The sequence below is a fragment of the Meleagris gallopavo genome, chromosome 7, assembly GCF_905368555.1.
Source record: "Meleagris gallopavo chromosome 7, MGAL_WU_HG_1.1, whole genome shotgun sequence".
Lineage (NCBI taxonomy): Eukaryota > Metazoa > Chordata > Aves > Galliformes > Phasianidae > Meleagris > Meleagris gallopavo.
In genome coordinates, this window is record NC_139410.1 from 7,531,937 (window position 1) to 7,553,321 (window position 21,385).

Below are 21,385 nucleotides of genomic sequence, written 5' to 3' on the forward strand. Positions count from 1 at the left end.
CGAGCAGTAAAGGTTGTAACCACTTTGGGGGGAAGCTGTTGCTGTTTTGTATGTCATAGAGACTGCTTTTAAATTATCATTTTTGAGATGAACGCGAGCAATGTAAATACGTATTTAAGACGAAGCACAGCAATGTCCCAATGGTTTTGATAAATTCCCACAGTGTAGACTGACTGTAGAGCACCGTGTGAATTTGGGGTATCTTCAGCCCTGCACACAACTTAAATCAGAAGGCAGCTTTTTTGCCCCCCATCTTACAGAAAATATCACCTGTTCAGTTGTTTTGTTTTTTTTTCTATTTTAAATGTATCTGCAAATGTGCATTTTGTCATCTGTGGGTAGGGAGGTGCTCATGCATGTTTGCAGATGCACGGGTACCATTTCTAACCATGGGAAAGGATGCTGCCCCTGGCTCTTGGAGCTGGGTGCTGCCCACCATGTCTGGAAGAAGCTGGAAGTTAGGGGCTCAGTACAGCCCTGCTCCTTGCTGCCCGTGGTGGTGAGAGTGGATCACTCTGCCATTGCAGCAAAGTGCTTGGGTGTGTTCCTCCTACTTTGAAATCCATTCCAGAGCTCAGCAGAGATGCTTGGGGCGTGTCTGGTGTCCTCATATTCATTGCCATTGATTCCTGAGGGCTTTGAATGGGGCTGTTTGAGGCTCCCAAACTCCAGCTGAACTTGTAAATATCTTTTGCAATGACACTGGTGCCACTGAGCTGAATATTTGTGGTACCAAGTGCCCCGTTCTTTCCCCTCATGTTTTATAGCTGCCTTTTTTGGATTACCTCCCCTCTTCCTTCTGCTCCTCAGCTTTGAAATATTTTACACGGGAGGGGAATATTTTTGCACAGAAACGTTATTTTAGATGCAAAGTCTCTTTATAGCGAGGAAGATGGATTGTTAAGGTTGATTTTGTTTTGTGGCCAACAGGCTGGGATCTCAGCAGCCAGGAGCAGGAGGTGGTGACACTTGGGCTTGATTTCTTCTCCTAGGAGGCTGCAGGTGATAGGAGCTCCCTGGAAGAGCCAAGAGTGGGGCACTGCCCATGGGTTTGCAGGTGCAGGCAGTGAGCGGGCATCTGATGGTGCTGACAGCCTCGGGAGGGAATGTCTTCCCACAGCTTCATTGCTTTACATCCTCTATTCAAAATGACAACCCCAGAAGCAGTCTCTCCTTACAGGACCCCACCAGAAATAATTAGCACCTTAATTTCTCCTCAGGGGCTTTAAGGAGTTACCTATGCAATGCGGCGTAGCCCAGAAATAAATGTGTCTGCCAGCACCTGAGCCCATGATGCATTTGCTTTCTCTTTACAAGAGCAGGGCACTGTAAGAGCACATTTTCCTCACACCAAGCAAAAACAAATCTCCAGTGCAATAAGGAGCAGCTCCTGCAAGAGAGATCCAGCCTGTGCCAGCATGGCTTTGGGCTGTTCAGAGCAGGCAAGGGCAGCCCCAGCCCTCGTAGGAAGTTTTGCTCTCTGGGGACATCCCTAAAGAATTTCAGCTTTTTTTTTGCCCTCCCCTTGGTTTTTCTAACTACCTCAGGTACTCTATACCCAGCTTAACATTTCAGCAGCAGCATGAAGCTTGCTGTGCTCAGCTCCCTGACTGCTGTGAGCTGCGGTGAAACGCTCAGCACATTTCAGGGGGACCACTGTGTTGCTTTGTCCCTCCCTCGGTCAGAAATCCCAGCTCTCCTCACCTGCTGGGGCTGGGCTACGTCCTTCAGATGCCTTCTGCCCGCTGTACTGAGAGCCCGTCTGGAACTGCGTCTGGGCTTTGCATTATTACCGCAGTTGGTGCAGTATCTGGTTATTGTACTTACATTTAATGTTCCTTTTTAAAAAAAAATAATAATTTTTTTGGAGAAAAATATTACTATTAAAGCTGTTGCTATTGCAGTGCTACCGAGTGGATTTCGTATGCTGGTGGATGGGGTTAAGGCAGTGGGCATCAGGAGGCTTTTGTCAATCCCACAGGCTGATGCCCAGGCCATGTGGCCTTGGGCTCGCAGCACAGACCATCAGTTGTGGTGCTCTCAGTATGAACTGAATTCAGATTTCGGACCATGAAAGTGAGTTATTCAGACATCTGGCTCTGGCTGTGGCTTCAGCTTGCCAAGGGTGAAAAAAAAGACGCGTTCATTTGATTTAATCCCTGGCAAAACATATCCATGTGGTGCAGCACAGGGTGGCACGGCTGGATTGCTGGGCCAGGGCCACTAGGGAGCCTGGTTATGAATGATCATTCTTAAGTAGCCTGGACTTATCTAATAGGAGCAATTCTCTATTAGTTGCTTCTCTAATGTCTGATTCTCTCTAATATTTTATTTTCAAGTAAATGATTGGTCTTTTTTTTCTGTGTCCAATCAAGGGAATGACCTCCTTCAGCACAGTCCCCTTGGCAATGCATTTGCAGCATTTCAAGCCATCAGAATAGGATGATATCTCACATCAGCTCAGCTCAGCTCACCATTAAATGGCTGAAAGAGATATGTCACAGAATGGGGAGGGAGAGAGGTCACCCCTGGGTTATCAGTGTCTGGACAGAAATCTGCAGTATCAGTGATCCTCGCTTTGTCCTCCCCAGCTCTCAGTGTCTGGACACCCAGTGCAGTCTGCAATGAAAATGAGAGACTGTGATGAAAGAGCCAGGAGGTCTCTGGACATCTGTTTTTATCCCTGGAAATCCCTGCTGAAAATCAATTGTTCTGCTTCCTTCTTAGCTCTCAGCTGAATGCTGGTGGTGGATTATCGGCTGTCAGGACACCCAAATCTTGCAATATGAGGTCACAAGTGGTTAAAGAAATTGATTAAGGGATGACTCCTAGGTGTTTGCCTTGCTGGCTTGTTTCTTTTGGCACCAGAAAACCATAATTCCTGGTGGGTTTGCCCTCCTCTGAGAGACAGACCCCCCTCACCAAGTGGAGGTTGTGTAGAGCCGTACCATGACAGGAGAACCAGCAAACAACTATGAGGACCTCATTGCTGTGCACCACCTGGAATTCTGCCCTTGGTGCTCAGCTTTGGGAGCATCCCAGGCACAGCCAGCACGTGAATCTTCTGGGTGTGGGTCTTCTGGTCCTTTGGGTCTTTGGGGATGCGCTTAGTGAGCGTAGTGGTGGCGAGTTGGTGATTGGACTACATGACCTTGGAGGTCTTTTCCAACCTCAATGAATCTATGACTCTTATAATCTCTTCACCTTAATAACCCAAGTCAGCTTCATCAGGCCTGAGCCCGCATAGAACATGAGCAAGCTGGCTGCAAGAGGAGGTCGTTGTCCATGGACACAGCTCCCAGCACACATCTGTGGCATCACCACTCACACCTTTTGGCACAAAAGCCCTTTATTTGGTAATGCTCTTTTCACAATGTCTTTCTTGGGCTGGGATCACAGACTTCCAGCAATAAATGGTACTTTTAGACTCTTTTATTATGTTTTCCCAAAGGCCACGTGCAAGGGAGTCAGGCCCAAAGAGAGCCAATCTCCATGGACTGACTGACAGTTCTGCACTAGATGGTAGATGGCTGATTTTGGGTAGGGATACCCTGCCATCCGTGGTGAGAAGGAAGGAGCCTCTGGCTGGAGGGATGAACAAGTTATTTTTTCACAATAAGGGCAGTGAGGTGCTGGCATAGGTTACTCATAGGGGTGGTGGAAGCCCCATCCCTGGAGACATGCAAGGTTAGGCTGGATGGGGCTCTGAACACCTGATCCAGATGTAGTTGTCCCTGCATTGTATAGGGACACCTGCAATGATTGTACAGTTTACGAAGCCTGCATTAGGAGCACAGCTGGTTTTGATTTCCCCTTCTTTCTCCCTGCCATGACCAAATGCTTCCCACTCCCAGCATCCTTCCTGATAAGATGAAATCATCTCAGACCAACCGTTCGCAGCTGAAGCTCACAGGGCAGCCCCATCATATCGTCAGCAGCCTCCAGGGGATAATTAAACTTGGGTTTCTTCCCTGCTTTAAACACCCCCTGCTGAACCTTAATTAAACCTCACAGCCATCACTTCACAAGGTCTTGTCTGGTTGAAGTGAGTTGCTGGGATGTGGTTGGGTCCCTACTGGGAGGGCTGCTGGGTGACAGACATGGCGTGCTTTGATCTACCGCAAAAAGCAGACTGTGCCCATGACAGCCTAGACTGGAGGTATTCTGGGGAAGGATCTGCCAGTTCTGTTTGTTCGGTCCGGCTTGTGAAGAAGGTTATGCAGGAAGTGAGTCAGCCAATATCTGCTGAGAGATTTGAGATTTGATGATGCCCGTGCTGATGGCTTGCTTTTATCATCCTAAGCAACCAGATCTGGCACACGAAACCGTTCTTCTGTCCTTAATGGAAGTGGAATTGATGCTGGGAGCGCCTCCTGCCGCCTATCAAAGCCAAATCCCATGCCAGCAACTCTTACTACCTGGTGGGTGTGAGCTGCGCCTGGCCTCTGACACCCCCCTGTGGGCAGAGGGAGTGGGGTCTGCGAAAGAGGGGCGTCCTTCTGGAAATACTGGTGTCGTGGCTAGCTCTGGCAGCAGGGAAAAGCCTGGGGATGGGATTTCATCTCGTAAAGCTGGGGTGGGATGGCATCCTCCCACTGCAAGCTGCTGTGACCCTCAGAGCCCTGCCATGCGCAAGGCAAAGAGGCTCTCACCCACGTTTTCAGCAGGTCCCTTCCACCTCAAACGATTCTGTGATCCTACACTGCACCCAGTTAAAGGGCAGCAAGCTCATCCTGGTGCAGCTCTTCTCTGGAGGAGCAACGGGAGAGCCGCAGCATCCCTGCCTCCCTGCCCCGCCCCGGAGTCTCCCGTACCGGCAGCGATGCGGTGGCGCCCTCTGCTGGACACAGCCGGAACAGCCCGCGGTGCGGCACCGCCGCTGGGTCCCCAGTAGCACCGCCTGCCATCTCCCTCTCTCCCTTCTTCATAGCGGCCTGCCAGGCTGCCAACCGAAAAAAACCCAGCTCCCTAGAGCTGAGTGGGATTTTTAGCTTGATTTGTTTGTTTTTGCGTTTGAGGCTTTGATCCTTTTTCTCTCCTTATTTCTCCATTGGCCAAAGGTGGTGCCCAGCAGTACATCCAGGTGGGTCTGGAGATCTCCAAGGAGACGACCTCACAGCCTTGCCCATCCATTTCTTGCTGTTGTAGTTCATATTTTGTGCTGGTGGGCAGTGCCAGGTGTCTCTGGACCTCACGTCACTGAGTAGCACTGCACAGAAGTGCTGCTGTCACCCAGGGCTGCAGGGACAGCCAGAGCTGTCACTTCATGGACATAGGGAGCTGTGGAAGCTGTGAGTGGGAAGCAAGCCAGCTCTCGTGCCCTGTTGGAACTCCCTTCCTATGTCCCAAGGAAAAGATTCCTTGGATTCACTGAGTGATGAAATGATAATACTGAGAAGCAGCTTTTGAGCACTCCATTTTTGCTGCCCAGAGGGATAACAGAATTGCAGGGGTTGAAAGGGACCTCTAGAGATGATTCAGTCCAACACCAATCAAGTTGGCTTGGCTATAGACTATCCATCTTTTTGCCCAGTTCCAAATGCATCAACCACAGAGCACTTTTATGCTCATGGCACATTTATATAATGAAGTGTTCATAAAGCAACTGTACTCCCCCAGCTGATGAGAGGCTAAAGTGATAAAGGATAATAAAAAAGGCTTCTTCAAGTATGTTAACAGCAAAAGGAAAGCTAGAGAGAATGTGGGCCCCTTACTAAGTGAGGGGGGGGGTTCTGGTAACGGGGGATGCTGAGAAGGCAGAGATACTGAATGCCTTCTTTACTTCCGTCTTCAGTGAAAAGGCTCTCCTGCAGGAATCCCACACCCTGGAGGTTAGGGAGAGGGTCTGGGGAATGGGAGACTTCCCTTTAGTCAGGAAAGAGGACGTGCGTGAGCGCCTAGGCAGTACTAAGGTCCACAAGTCCATGGGACCTGATGGGGTGCATCCACGTGTGCTGAGGGAGCTGGCGGAGGTCATTGCCAAACCGCTCTCCATCATTTTTGAGAGGTCTTGGATAACAGGGGAGGTCCCTGAAGACTGGAGGATAGCCAGTGTCACTCCGGTCTTCAAAAAGGGCAAGAAGGAAGATCCAGGTAATTATAGGCCTGTCAGCCTCACCTCTGTCCCTGGAAAGGTGATGGAACAGCTTGTGCTGGATACCATCTCCAGACAACTGGGAGAAAAGGAAGTTATCAGGAGTAGTCAGCATGGGTTCACCAAGGGGAGGTCGTGCTCGACCAACTTGGTGGCCTTCTATGATGCTGTCACATGCTGGGTGGATGGGGGAAGAGCGGTAGATGTAATCTACCTTGATTTCAGCAAGACATTTGATACTGTCTCCCACGACATCCTTATAACAAAGCTGAGGAAGTGTGGGATAGACGAGTGGACAGTGAGGTGGGTTGAGAACTGGCTGACTGGCAGAGCGCAGAGGGTCGTCGTTGGTGGTGCAGAGTCTGGCTGGAGACCTGTAACCAGTGGTGTCCCCCAGGGGTCTGTGCTGGGTCCGGTCTTGTTCAACATCTTCATCAATGACCTTGATGAGGGGATAGTGGCCACCCTCAGCAAGTTTGCTGATGATAGGAAGTTGGGAGGATTGGCTGACACGCCTGAAGGCTGTGCTGCCATTCAGCGAGACCTGGACAGGCTGGAGAGCTGGGCAGTAAGAAACCGGATGAGGTTCAACAAAAGCAAGTGTAGGGTCTTACACCTAGGGAGGAATAATTGCATGCACCAATACAGGCTGAGGGATGAGCTGCTGGAGAGGAGCTCTGCAGAGAGGGACCTGGGCGTCCTGGTGGACGACAGGTTGGCCATGAGCCAGCAGTGTGCCGTCGTGGCCAAAAAGGCCAATGGCATTCTGGGGTGCATTAAGAAGAGCGTGTCCAGCAGGTTGAGGGAGGTGATCCTCCCCCTCTACTCTGCCCTGGTAAGGCCTCATCTGGAGTACTGTGTCCAGTTCTGGGCTCCCCAGTACAAAAAAGACAGGGATCTCTTGGAAAGAGTCCAGCGGAGGGCCACAAAGATGGTGAAGGACCTGGAGCATCTCCCCTATGAAGAAAGGCTAAGTGAACTGGGTCTGTTTAGCCTTGAGAAAAGACGACTGAGAGGGGACCTGATCCAGGTTTATAAATATCTGAGGTGTGGCGGCCATAGTGGTGAGGCCAGTCTCTTTTCAGTGGTACGTGGAGACAGGACGAGGGGAAACGGACATAAGCTGCAGCACAGGAAGTTTCGCACGAATGTGCGTAAGAACTTCTTCACGGTGAGGTGACGGAGCACTGGAACAGGCTGCCCAGGGAGGTTGTGGAGTCTCCTTCTCTGGAGATATTCAAGTCTCGCCTGGACGCCTATCTGTGGGACCTGGTGTAGGGAACCTGCTTTGGCAGGGGGGTTGGTCTCGATGATCTCTAGAGGTCCCTTCCAACCCCTACAGTTCTGTGATTCTGTGTGATTCTGTGAGAGAGGGCAGCCAAACCCAGCATCCTTTGGACCCAAGAAGGCAGGCTGTCCCCAAACTGGGAGGCTATCCCCAGCATGACTCCAGCGCCTTTCACTGAATACACTGTTGCACTGAATCATTCCTTCCTCCAGCTCTCTCCATGTGTGATGAGTGTCCCCACCTCCCTCAAGTCAGAAAACACAAGAGCCATTACTGTACTGGGGATTTATTTGAAGGACTGGGGTGGGGTTTTTACCTTAACGTCATTTACAGAGAATAAATCAGATAGTTTTTAAAAACTGCTTCCAAAGATCACACTGCCCAACTGGTGAGCTCCAGAAACGGAACTCTGCCCGATGGGGAACTTGGTGAGACACCAGTGGCTTTACAACCACTTCCATGCTGAAGTCTGGATCGAGCTCAGGGTATTGTAAACACACACAAAGACTACATAAAATGTGCAGCTAGCTTGGCTTATGTGACATACAATGTCAGATTATAACATTTACCTCTTCTATAACAATAGCTGTGCAAAGATTTCAAAGTGCTTGATGAACCTGACAATCTTACACGATAGAGCAAATGGTCCTCACAGAGCCCTCAGAGCAAAGTCATATGAAATCCCATATTTCTCCATTACATAAAGAGGTTAAAAAAAAATGTGACCACGAGTCCTCTGTACATCAAGAAGTGGAAGCCAGGCACCTTGGACTTCACACTGATATCTTCCCAAGTGACTGAAGCACTACTGTACAAATTATTTTAACAACTAATTCTTAATTAAAGACAAAAAATATCAATGAAACAACACTTGGTGTTAGTCTAAAGGAATTAAATTATTTCTTGATTGAAAGCTAGTAATTATTTTAGTGAAATTTAAGATGTTTTCTGATCCTTGAGGTCTGGAACAGAGATCTTGCCTCCCATCAGTGTTTTCATCTGCTAGTGGGTCTTTGATTTCCCTGACTTGCTTTTTCTCCCCTTCTTAAAGCAGCACCTGCGGCAGCAGAACATGCAGCACTTCACAGAAATGAAGAGGATGAGGAGCACCACAGCCAGGAGGAAGGCAAAGACGTCCAGGGAGTGATACTGGATCCAGTTCAGGTCATGGGCAGCAGGGCGCAGATGTGGGGCCCCTTTGTGTCTCATGACAAACTCTACCCAGTGCACAGCCAGGTCCAGAGGGTGGATGGGCCTGTCAAGGTGAAGTTCTGAGAGACGCTGGATGTTCTCTTTGTACCTGCCAAGACAAGGCATTGGGTGTGTTCAGTGACTTGCATTGCTGAGACTCACTCCCCAGAGAAAAAAGGATCATAGAATCATTAAGGCTGGAGAAGGCCACAAATATCACTAACCCATGCCCACCATGCCTGCTGAGCATTTCCCTCAGTGCCACATTTCCAGTTCTTTAACACCCACAGGGATGGTGACCCCATCACCTCTGTGGGCAGCTGTGCCACTGCATCACCACTCCTCCTGAGAAGCAATGTTTCCTAATACCACGGAATCATAGAATTGCTTAGGTTGGAAAAGATCTTAAAGATCATCAAGTCCAACCACAACCTAACCATACTACCCTAAATCTAAGAACTCAAAAACTTCCTTTGGAAGGATGCAATGTCAGTTATCTGAGAGCCCGCTAGGGGCTCCTCCACATTTTTCCTGCCACCTCCACCATGAGAGAAGTAAAATAGTAAAGTTATGAGCCCTGAAAAGTGCTGTTTTCAATGCTAAACAATGGAGAAAAGGTAACAGAAAAAGAAGTAGAAAAGCTTAGTTTCAGCTGTCAGCAAAATCTCCTGATATCTTTTGTCAGTTTTATTTCTTCCATTACACTTGTACTCCGTCTACTCTGACACCTGCATCCTCTCAGATCAGGCTGTTCTCATCACCTAATGATTGCAATCTCAGACTGCGAGAAGGATGGTGCTGGTACAGGGGTGGGACAAGATTAATCCAGGGCAAGCGATGCCTTCTCAGCAATGGAGTTGATGTAAGAAGGGATATAAGAACAGATTAGTATTGTGTTAAACTGGAAGTCAGAGTGCTGGTCTTATGCAACAGTAGAAAGAAAAAGAGTGTATATTAATTACTGACTTTTTATCATTAATAACTGCTTTCAGGGCATCGGATATGTCTTTCGAAGTCATTTCTAGTATATTCAGTGTCAATCCTGCTCCCCGTGACTCCACTCGTTTCGCATTGTCCATCTGGTCTCCAAATAAAGGCATTATCACCATTGGCACTGCATTGCATATGCCCTCATAAACACCGTGTGAGCCTCCATGGGTAATAAAGGCACGAGTCTTAGGGTGAGCTGTGGAAGAAAGAGAGATCTGTTATGTCATGGTAACTCACACCTGGGAAAAATATATTAAAAAAACATGCCACTAATAGGCATACATCAAGAACTTTGGACTGTCATAAGCATTGTTACTTATGGGCAAACTTAATATAGCAGAGAATGGGACATTATGAAACTATGGATTGTAGAGCTCCATCTTGGTTGGGTAATCTCTGAAAAGCCCCTATGATCCTCCACAGCTTCTCAGGTGTCAGGATAAAATCACAACCCAGTGAAACCAAATTTAAAAAGCAAAGTCGTTGCTTTCTCTTTTACTACATCTTCCATTTGCAAGTCTCCCACAGCAGAGCCATATTGTCACACCAAGTATAGCAGAAATGCTAAGTCACAGCTTAAAGCAGTGATTGAACACCTGGTGGAAGGCAAGGCCAACCCAGGTGCGCTCAGGTGCGAAAAATGTACCTGAGTGACTGGAAAGGATAGAGCCAGGATCCACCCCTTCCCAGACTTCATTTAAAGGCTGGAAGTGGAAGAAAGGGGATCTTGTTGGAGATCCCTGCCTACTGGAGGTCTCCCAAAGGTGAGCAGTTTTTCTTCCTTTTGTTTCTGTATCCATGGCTGTTGCATTTGAGTTTGCTCTCATTTGCTGCAGCCTAGGATTGTCCCACTCTGCTATTATTGCTGTTCTTCCCATTGCATTACACCAAAAAATGCACTCCTGGCAATAGCACACACAATATGACCCCTTTAAAAGTGTGAGAAGCTGTCTGGAAGTGCTTGCTTGAGAAACTTAAACTCCCTCTTCAGTCCAGCAGACAACAACAGGACAGAAAAGCATAGTTGAGTGTTGAGACTGGATAATCAGAGACAAAACCTCCCATACTTTACAATACCATAATTGAGAGTTGCAACATCTTTCCAAACAGTAAGGTGATCTCGAAATTGTAGTTAGAGAAGTTTCTAAAGGGCAAACTCTCTTTCAGATAGCAAGGGTTGTAATGAAGACCTGTGACCTGCAGTGATACATACATTCAGCAGAGATGATGGTAATGGGGCCTTGAAACTATGTAATGGAATTGAAAGTAATAAGATAGCATAATCCCCAGGCATCTCAGACCTACCTAGGAGGTCATTCTGTGGCAGCCACTTGACAAGCTTCACATTCTTTGGCAGGTTGGGGGGCACCTCTCCTGTGTATCGCCACAAAACCTTTGGAGGGAAATAAACACAGTGTCAGTTCTCAACAACCACGCTTTTGCTGCTCCTCTGCTGGTTCAGAAAGCACAGCTAACAGCATCTCTGATGCGCAAAACCTCTTTTGCCAACAGCAGTGCAGAACAACAGGGATGATGTTCTCTCTGACACTTGGGGAGCAGGAGAAAGAAGGGAGGGCTGAGCAATCTGGAAGCCAAAGATAATGTACTATATCTGAATACAGCGTTGAATTGCTGTGCTGGAAGGAGGATAGGGATACTGTACCGTTTGAGGGACTGATCCCAAGGCATCTGCAATTTCCATGGCTTTCTTCATGGGGATCTCGGAGACCATGGAGCCCAGTGAGAAGACAACAATACCATGTTCTCCAGAAGCATTTACAATGGCTTCGAATTCCTGCCAACACAAAGCACATCCTCAGTCAAAATCCCTATTATGTCACAGGCGGTAACTTCTGTCACGTTTCCACTGAGGTTTGGAGGAAAAAAAAGGGTGGAGGTGGTTGAATGAAGGTATGCAGGGGTGTGAATGTTTGCAGAAATGGAGTCCGAACCAAGCTTTGGGATGGATATGGGGGGGGGGGAAAAGACTTTAAAACACTTATGCAGCTCAGAGATACCAGTTCCTGTGCAATAAGAAAGATAATGTACCCATTAAGTAGGTCAGTTAATCACCATGATTTTCCTGCCAACCAATCCTTAAGTGAATACTCTTTGTTTTGTTCTTATGCTTATGGAATTTCAGATGAGCTTGATTTAGAGTCGATGTTCTTCTTCTCAGACCATGCAGCTGCAAGAGAGACTTAAGATTTTGAAGTGCTCTCTAAGAAGATAGCTTTGACTTCTAGTATCTGAAATGTTTTGTCCATCTTTACTATGGTAATACTCATCAGCTGCCAACTTCCTCTGTTTTGCTTCTTTGATTTTTGATAAAAGAAAAACTAGAAGATCTGCCACTGGAATGAAAGCACAAAAGGATTCTTATCTAAAAACAAACAGCCAAAGGCTGAAGTGAAAACTCAGTGCCATAAAAAAATACTTGGTAAAGCCAAGGAAGGAGAGACAAAGTTGGGGGGAGTTGCTATGAACATCAGAATGGAATAAAATGAATGAAGTCTGGCATGGAAATGTAATCTTAAGGGCCTGAGTGGATAACAGAGACTGACTCCCTTGGTTTTTGCTCTGTTGTGTATTTTGGTGGCTGACCAGAATGCCGTAACCCACAGCCCTTTACTTCAGACTGAATCAAAATGGAAGGACCTTTCTGAAGGCTTGCTGATAGGTGGCATCTGAACAGCAGACTTGAATCTCTCCTGCAGGCAAACAAGGTGAAATGTGATTCGGATTTGGCCCCGTCACAAAAGATGTCTCTGAAGACAAATTCTTCACTAGGTCATTGCAGATAGCTAATGGACAACTCGGAGCTCCGTTGTGTATGTACTCATGGACATCTGGGAACTGCAAAGTCCTCCTCAGGTTTTGGGTGTTTTGGGCATGCATTTCTATGGCCATAGGCTGACTTCCCTTCCTTACTTCCTATTGCAGTAGAACAGATGCAGCTGTTTCAGGGCATATTTATCCCTTTTGTTTTCCATGGGATCAATCACTTGGTTTTTTTAATCTTCTTCAAATATTCTTCAAATATTCTTGTCCAAAGTTGCCAAAGTCCAACTTTATGTCACAACCTTTACAAATCTTCTGGCAGTCCTGCTTTGAGAAACGGGCCATGCAGTGGACATTTGCTCAAAAATAAGAAAAGCTATGATAGGTTTTATGGATTTGGATAACCCACATTTATGAAATTCAGCATTGTCCAAACAAAATACACTTCCAGACCAGGTCTGGGACAAAGAATTTTATTTAAAATAAGCAGACCTCTTGCTGCTACACCAGAGAAGCAGAGTTTTAATTCATGTCTGCTACAGTCTCCAAAATTCCTGCAGAACTGCTTATCTGCTCCAGGGAAGGGAATGAGCATTACTTGGTCTGCAGAAGTCTTGTAGACAGATATTAAAAAATGAAATAACTTGAAAGAGGCATCTGGAAGGTACTTAGAAATAAAACGGAAAGCACAGCTTTTCACGCACACTTGTCTGGTAATCTTGGAGGACTTCCAGAAAGCAATTTCCTCCTCATCGCACAAGGGATGAAGAAGTGCAAAGTGCTTTTCTTAGCTACTTCCACATTCATTTTGTCTGTTATTCTTTCCTATTGATAGGAGCACCATCTAATGGTACAAGCAAGCAGTGCAGGCATATGAAAGTGGGTGGGGGAAGATAACTAAAAGATGCATGGTAAATGATTAATCACTGGTTAAATAAAAGGCTGGATAATCAGCACTAGAGTTCAGCCAAATCTGTGTGTGGATGGTGCTATTGTACCCACTATCTGTTCCTTTCAGTGAAAGAGTAGCAAAGCATTTTTTCACAAAAAGTTGCCTAGCTCATACTAAATAGGAATAAAATATCTATCAGATATACAAAATTATGTTTTTATGACCACAGAAATCTATCAGAACAAGTAGGAAAAACTGAGTATGACCCACCTGAGAGAGCTGCTTGTGAGCACAGTTTATTCCTCCAACTACAATTATGTTGGGCATCAATGGTCTTGGATAATCTAACACAAAGTCATACCTCGTGAGCCAAATGGAAGCCTTGCGTAAGAGAGCTAACACAGTCACATCTCGCTGAAGGAACTCAGAAGCCAGTTTTTCATATGGTTGGAAAAAAAAATTGCAGAGAAAAAGATTGGAGGTGTCAAAGATGATGTTCTTCACACGCTGGAGGAAGTTCATGTGATCTGTATTGTCTGTAAATGTCCTAGGGATGTAAGAAGGGGGATTGGGACACTGGGTGGCCTCAAAATCTAATCCACATGGCATTCCCCTCATGAAATACACAGAAGGGATGGAAAGATGCTCGGCCAGTATCGCTCCACAAGGAAACACGGGATCCGTAAAGAGAGCATCGAAGTTACTCTCCTCAAGATATCTGATGAGTTCTTTGTTGTACAGTAACTCTTCACAGGATATGAAACTTAACTCAAAGAGTCTTTTTACTTTTTCTTGCAGTCTATGAAATCTTTCCAGAAACGATCCTTTTTCAAGTGCATCCTTAAAAAATGTGTGGAAATTGCCATCCATCTCTTCCTCTGTGAAAGGGACTGGGTAGCTTTTCAGGAGAAAATTCTCTGATGGCTTTATGTTTAAATTGACTTCAGGTGCAACGACGACTATTTCATGTCCTTTCTGCTTCAGAATTTCTAACATTTCCAGCACACTGAACCAAGGGCTCCCATCTACAAACACCACCAGCAGTTTCCCACCTGCAGCCAAACTGAGCACGGACAACAGCAGAAGCAGCGACACTGAGACTTGTGGATGAGAAGGAAGGACCAGGGCCATTCCTGTAGAAATGTGGGGAGAGCTGCACAGGAAGAGAACTCCGGGCACCTCTGAAGCAATAGCAACAGCCCTGTGCTCTTTAAGCTATCTGCTCTACGCCATAGATTTTGATCGTTCAATAACGTAACTGCTGTGTGGTAAATGTTTAATCATTGGTTTGATAAAAGGCTGGATAGCCAGCACTAGAGTTCAGCCAAGTCCGTATATGGATGGTGCCATTGCATCTACAGGCTACGCCCCATCTGTTCCTTTTAGAGGAAGAGTGGTGTGTGACCCTGGAAGGAGGCAGGAGTGGCTGTGTGTGGTTCTGTGCTTCTAATAGCCTCCCTCAGGATGAAGCTTTTGTATCTACAAGAGATCTTTCATGCTCACATCACCACTGCACCTACCAGTGGCTGCTCGCTTTCCTCTGGGCATGGCCTCTCCCTCTGAACATTCATCTCTAGAGGGCATATGGACCAGCACCTGATGTGAAAGAACTGTTCAAGATGCTGTCTGGAATGAAGAGGCTGATGAAGACTGAAGCACAATCCCAGGTTTGTTTGCAGGACGCATCACCCACACAGTGCGGTACTTCCAGTGCCTCAGAACAGTCTCAAAGCAGAGAGAGACGGGTTAGCTTTGTCCTCTTTTGCCCACATCTGCTTGCAAGTCCCATCATACACCCACAAATGGTAGAATCACAGAATGGTTGCGTTGGAAGGGACTGTAAATCTCACCCAGTTCCAAACTCCCTGCCACAGGCAGGGTAGCCATTCAATGGATCATTTTTCCCAGAGATCTATAAATAAACGGCCTTCAACAACTCCAGGGATGGGGCAACCACATGTTCTCTGGGCAGCACATTGCAGTGCCTGGCCACAGTCTGAGTAGAGAAGTCAGGTAATTGAGCACCTTGTCCTACGTTCCACAGTATCTGGCAGTGCTTTTGGATAGTGGGTATAAAGCTGCACCTCAGACCTTCAGTAGAAGAGCAAAGAATTTCTCTTCAACTGAGAACTGCCCTGGAAGAAATTCAAGGTGAAAAACATAGAAAAAGAAAAATGCTTTCGCAGCAATCATGCAATTCACCAGGATCCACCATGCCACCATACCTTCTTCAGGCTCACAACATTGACAGCATCTCAGATATCACATGGTCATTACCAAGGAATGTTTGACTGTGGTCTGCCTGTTATTTAAACACAGGTGCTGCTTCCTAGATTAAGTGTACTTGACAAATAATAGCCCTGTAGAATTCTGGCTTGGGAAATACCCTCATGTTTAGCAGACAATCTCACTGACAAAGAGAACAGTGGTAAGGCAGCAATGGTGCCCCAGGACAGAAGCCTTGTCTGTGTTTCTCAATAAATAATAGACACTTCACCCGATAGTTGCCAAGTTGAATGATTACATCTGACTGTGAGGCTTTTGACAGTCTCTCAGATTCTCAACTACCTTTCTATCACTTTCTATGAGATCCTTATGAGAGTAACAAAGTTACTCTACTGCATACAATTCCTATATGAAGAAGACCTAATGAAAAGTAGTCTATTAAAAATCCAGTGTTCACAGATAAATTTACCTCAGATATGATTGCTTTCTAAAGAAGTTGAAGCTTTCAAGATGGACACTACCCTACACTTGCCACAGTCAATTGCCTGTACTTAGCCAACTGGAGAATGATGTCTTAAAAAGGAAAAGAAAGCCAGTCAAAAACAACTTGCTAACACTCATTTGAGCATATTTTGCAAATGGAAAGATGGAGCTGCCTACACAGAAAAAACAGAAGCGAAGAAGAAGAAGAATTAAAAACAGAGCATGACCCACCTGAGGTAACTGCTTGTGAGCACAGTTTGCTCCTCCAACTACAATCATGTTGGGCATCAATGGTCTTGGATAATCTAACACAAAGTCATACCTCAGAAGCCATATGGAAGCCTTACGAAAGAGATCTAACATGGTCACATCTCGCTGAAGGAACTCAGAAGCCAGTTTTTCATATGGTTTCAAAATAAAGTCACAAAGAAGAAGATTGGAGGTGTCAAAGATAACATTCTTCACACGCTGGAGGAAGTTCATGTGATCTGTATTGTCTGTAAATGCCCTGGGGATATAAGAAGGGGGACTGGGACATTGAGTGGCCTCAAAATCTAATCCACATGGTATTAACCTCATGAAATACACAGAAGGGATGGAAAGATGCTCGGCCAGTATCACTCCACATGATATTACAGGGTCCGTAAATAGAGCATCAAAGTTACTCTCCTCGAGATATCTGATAAGTTCCTTGTTGTACAGTAAATGTTCACACTCTTTGGCAGTTGACTCAGTTAATTTTTTCATATTTTCACGTTCTCTAAAAAATCTTTCCAGAAATGATCCTTCTTCAAATATATCCTTTAAAAATGTCTGCAAACTATCAACCATCCCTTCCTCTGTGAAAGGGACTGGGTAGGTTTTCAGGAGAAAATTCTCTGATGGCTTTATGTTTAAATTGGCTTCAGGTGCAACGACGACTATTTCATGTCCTTTCTGCTTCAGAATTTCTAACATTTCCAGCGCGCTGAACCAGGGACTCCCATCCACAAACGCCACCAGCAGTTTCCCACCTGCAGCCAAACTGAGCACGGACAGCAGCAGAAGCAGCGACACTGAGACTTGTGGATGAGAAGGAAATACCAGGGCCATTCCTGCAGAAATGTGGGGAGAGCTGCACAGGAAGAGAACTCCGAGCACCTCTGAAGCAATAGCCTTCAGCAGCCCTGTGCTCTTTAAGCTATCTGCTCTATGCCATAGATTGTGATCCTTCAATAACGTAACTGCTGTGTGGTAAATGTTTAATCATTGGTTTGATAAAAGGCTGGATAGCCAGCACTAGAGTTCAGCCAAGTCCATATATGGATGGTGCTATTGCACCCACAGGCTATGCCCCATCTGTTCCTTTTAGAGGAAGAGAGGTGTGTGACCCTGGAAGGAGGCAGGAGTGGCTGTGTGTGGCTCTGTGCCTCAGAACAGTCTCAAAGCAGAGAGAGAGGGGTTAGCTTTGTACTCTTTTGCCCACATCTGCTTGGATCATCATACACCATCATACACCCACAAAATGGTAGAATTACTGAATAGTTGTGTTGGAAGGGACTGTAAATCTCACCCAGTACCCAGGCAGGGGATCCACTCACTGGATCACGTTTACCAGAGCTCTATAAAAAATGGTCTTCAGTAACTCCATGGTTGAGGCATCCTCAGGTTCCCTGGGCAACATGTTGCTGAAATGGCCAGTATCCTAGTAAAGAATTCAGGTAATAGAGCACTTTGTCCTACTTTCGACAGAACTTGGCAATTCCTCCCTATAGCGGGTGCAAAGTCCCGCCACAGACCTTCAGTAGAAGAGCAAGGAATTTCTATTCAGATGGTAGCGGCTCGGCAAGAAATCCAGGGAGGAAAACACTTTGACAACTCTTGTATAATTCACTAGGATCAATCATGCCACCAAACCTTCTTCAGCCTCACAACACTTATGGGATCTCATATATAACATGCACATCACCAAGGAAAGATTCTCTGATGTCTGCCTGTAAATACAGACGCTGCTTCTTAGCTTGAGTGTTCATCACCTCTGACACTCCTGTTCGTCCTGTCTTGGGAAATAACCTTGTGTATTGCAGACAATTTCACTGACAAAGAAAGCAGTGGTAAGGCAGGAAATGTGCCCCAGGACAGAAGCCTGATGGAAATATCTCAATAAATAACAGACACTACTCCCAACAGTGTTAATTTGCCAAGTTAAATGATTGTATCTGATTGTTTCACAGCCCCTCAGATTTTCTACCAACCTTCCTTCACTCACTGTGAGGTACTTATGAGACCAGCAAAGTTACTCGACTCCATACAAAAGGTAGTTCAATAACACATAATGAAAAGTAGTCTGCTACAAATCCAATGTTCACTTCCTGGATAAATTTCCTTCACATAGATTTCCTTCCTAATGAAGGTTGAAGCTTTCAAATGGAGCACCACTCCAGTGGCATACATAGATGGGAAACTTCCCTACACTCACCACACACACTTGCCTATCCTCAACCAACTGGGAGAATGATGTCTTAAAAACGAAAGAAAAGTAAGTAAGAAACAACTTGCTGACACTCATTTGAGCATACTTTGTAAATGAAAGATGGAGCTGCCTACACAGGAAAAAACAGAAGCATAGAACTGTATAAGACAAGTATTAAAAACAGAGCACAACCCACCTGAGGTAGCTGCTTATGAGCACAGTTTACTCCTCCAACTACAATCATGCTGGGCATCAATGGTGCTGGATATTCTAGCACAAAGTCAAACCTCAGAAGCCATACGGAAGCCTTGCCTAAGAGATCTAGTGTGATCACATCTCGCTGAAGGAACTCAGAAGCCAGTTTTTCATATGGTTTCAAAATAAAGTAACAAAGAAAAAGATTGGAGGTGTCAAAGATAACATTCTTCACACGCTGGAGGAAGTTCATGTGATCTGTATTGTCTGTAAATAGCCTGGGGACATATGAAGGGGGACTGGGACACTGGGTGGCCTCAATATCGAAGCCACATGGTATTAACCTCATGAAATACACAGAAGGGATGGAAAGATGCTCGGCCAGTATTGCTCCACAAGGGAATGCAGGATCTGTCAAGAGAGCATCAAAGTTACTCTCCTCAAGATATCTGATGAGTTCTTTGTTGTACAGTAACTGTTTACAGGATATGAAGCCTGTCTCAAAAACTTTTTTCACATTTTCACGTTCTCTAAAAAATTTTTCCAGAAATTACCCTTCTTCAAATATATCCTTTAGAAATGACTGCAAACTGTCAACCATCCCTTCCTCTGTGAAAGATATTCGGTAGGTTTTCAGAAGAAAATTCTCTGATGGCTGATGTTTAAACTGCCTTCAGATGCAACGATGACTATTTCATGTCCTTTCTGCTTCAGAATTTCAAACATTTCCAGCATGCTGAACCAGGGACTCTCATCCACAAACGCCACCAGCAGCTTCCCACCTGCAGCCAAGCTGAACACGGACAGCAGCAGAAACAGCAACACTGAGACTTGTGGATGAGAAGGAAGTACCAGGGCCATTCCTGCAGAAATGTTGGAGTGCGGCACAGGAAGAGAACTCCGGGCACCTCTGAAGCAATAGCAACAGCCCTGTGCTCTTTAAGCTATCTGCTCTATGCCATAGATTGTGATCGTTCAATAACGTAACTGCTGTGTGGTAAATGTTTAATCATTGGTTTGATAAAAGGCTGGATAACAAGCACTAGAGTTCAACCAAGTCCATGGGTAGATGGTCCTATTGAACCCACCAGCTACGCCCCATCTGTTCCTTTTAGAGGAAGAGAGGTGTGTGACCCTGGAAGGAGGCAGGAGTGGCTGTGTGTGGCTCTGTGCTTCTAATAGCCTCTCTCAGGATGAAACTTTTGCGTCCACAGGAGATCTGTCATGCCCACATCACCACTGCACCTACCAGTGGCTGCTCGCTTTCCTCTGGGCATGGCCTCTCCCTCTGAACATTCACCTCTAGAAGACCTACGGACCAACACTGGATGTGAAAGAGATGTTCAAGAAGCTGTCTGGAATGAGGAGGCTGATGATGACTGAAGCACCATTCCAGGTTCATCTTCAGGACACATCATCATCCACCAGTGCAGCACAGCAGAGAGAGAGGATTTACCTTTCCCTCCTCTCCCCTCATCTGATTGAAGGTGTTACTGTAGTCTATCAGTAATATGAAATTATTGAATGGTTGTGTTGGAAGGGATTTTAAAGCCCACCCAGTTCCAACCCCTTGGCACAGGCAGGGTTTCCACTCTCCAGATCGGATTTTCCAGAGCCCTATTCAAACTGGCCTTCAAGAACTGCAGGGACTGTGTATCTTCTAGAACATGTTACCCTGGGCAGCATGTTCTAGAGCATGCCCCCTTTCTGATATCACATGGTCATTGCCTAGGAAAATGGTGGAAGCAAACAGTGCAACCATAGGAAACTAAGGGGGAAAATAAAAAGGTAACTAACCTTTGATAACAGTTTTTCCCGAGTGCAGGTTATGCCTCCGATGAAGACCATGTTAGGCATTACTGGCCTGGGATACTCAAACACAAAGTCGTACTTCATTAGCCAAATAGATGCACGGCTTAAAAGTTCAAGCAATGTTGCCTCCTCTTGAAGGAATTCTTTGATCAAATGATCATATGGTGAATAAAGAAATCTACAGGTTAAGGTACTGCTCAGGCTAACTAGGAGATTGCCGAGGCGCTGGAAGAACCCCATGCGATCCGTGTAGTGCGTGAAGAACCTGGGAATGTAGGAGGGAGGATTTGGGCAGAGGGTAGCATGGAAGTCCAGGCTGCACGGCAGTCCCCGTACGAGGTACACAGAAGGTACGGAGAGATGTTCAGCCACTATCTGTCCACAGGGAAAAAAAGGATCCATAAAGACACCATCAAACATGCTTTCTTCAAGATATTTCATCAGCTCTTTGTTGGAAAGAAGCCTTTTGCATGAATCAAAAAACATTGTTGTAATATTTGCTATTTTTGAGAATTTTTCCAAGAAAGGTTGAGGTATGAAACTCTTATAGCCAAGCTTTTTAAATTCTGCTTCCACAAACTCCCTGGTGTAAGACACGGGGTATGTTTTCATGGTATAATGCATCGACACACCTATTCGCAAATTTATCTCTGGAGCAACGACCACGATTTCGTGTCCTCTATGTCTGAGCCGCTCCACAACCAGGCGCATGCTGAGCCAGTGACTGCCATCAATAGGGATAACCAAAAGCTTCCCACCTTCAGAAAAGGTCCTCAGGAGTAGGAAAATCACAGCCCAGGAGGCAAGAAAATGAACTCCTGGATGCAAAGAGGCCATTTCCCTTCTGTAGAATGTCCGCAAGACTTTATGTGGATGCAGAGATCCCGAAAGCAAGAAAGAATGACTTGTACTTTGCTCTTCCATCTTTGCTAAGGTAAATGTTTAATTCCTAATGGTCCGTAAGCATAAATTAGGGTAATT

General features: G+C 45.9%; 1 protein-coding gene and 1 pseudogene across 4 annotated transcripts in view; both read right to left on the reverse strand.

Annotated features, from left to right (window-relative positions):
* Positions 1-7,652: 7,652 nt before the first annotated feature.
* Positions 7,653-21,385, reverse strand: part of LOC100547885 (UDP-glucuronosyltransferase 1A1-like) — a 41,397-nt gene continuing 27,664 nt past the window's right edge. Inside the window, exons 1-6 of one of the 4 annotated variants that reach the window (XM_085227954.1) lie at positions 16,177-17,052; positions 13,507-13,650; positions 11,227-11,358; positions 10,869-10,956; positions 9,540-9,759; positions 7,653-8,682 (exon numbers count right to left, since the gene is read on the reverse strand). In XM_085227954.1, coding sequence (XP_085084080.1) covers positions 8,385-8,682; positions 9,540-9,759; positions 10,869-10,956; positions 11,227-11,358; positions 13,507-13,650; positions 16,177-17,037 — 1,743 coding nt within the window. In that variant the 5' untranslated portion in view covers positions 17,038-17,052 and the 3' untranslated portion in view covers positions 7,653-8,384. Of the gene's footprint in view, positions 8,683-9,539; positions 9,760-10,868; positions 10,957-11,226; positions 11,359-13,506; positions 13,651-16,176; positions 17,053-20,389; positions 21,257-21,385 lie in introns of those variants that run through there. The other 3 variants (XM_085227952.1, XM_031554084.2, XM_085227953.1) reach the window with 3 other exon arrangements.
* Positions 17,522-20,377, reverse strand: LOC146543934 (UDP-glucuronosyltransferase 1-2 pseudogene; annotated as a pseudogene).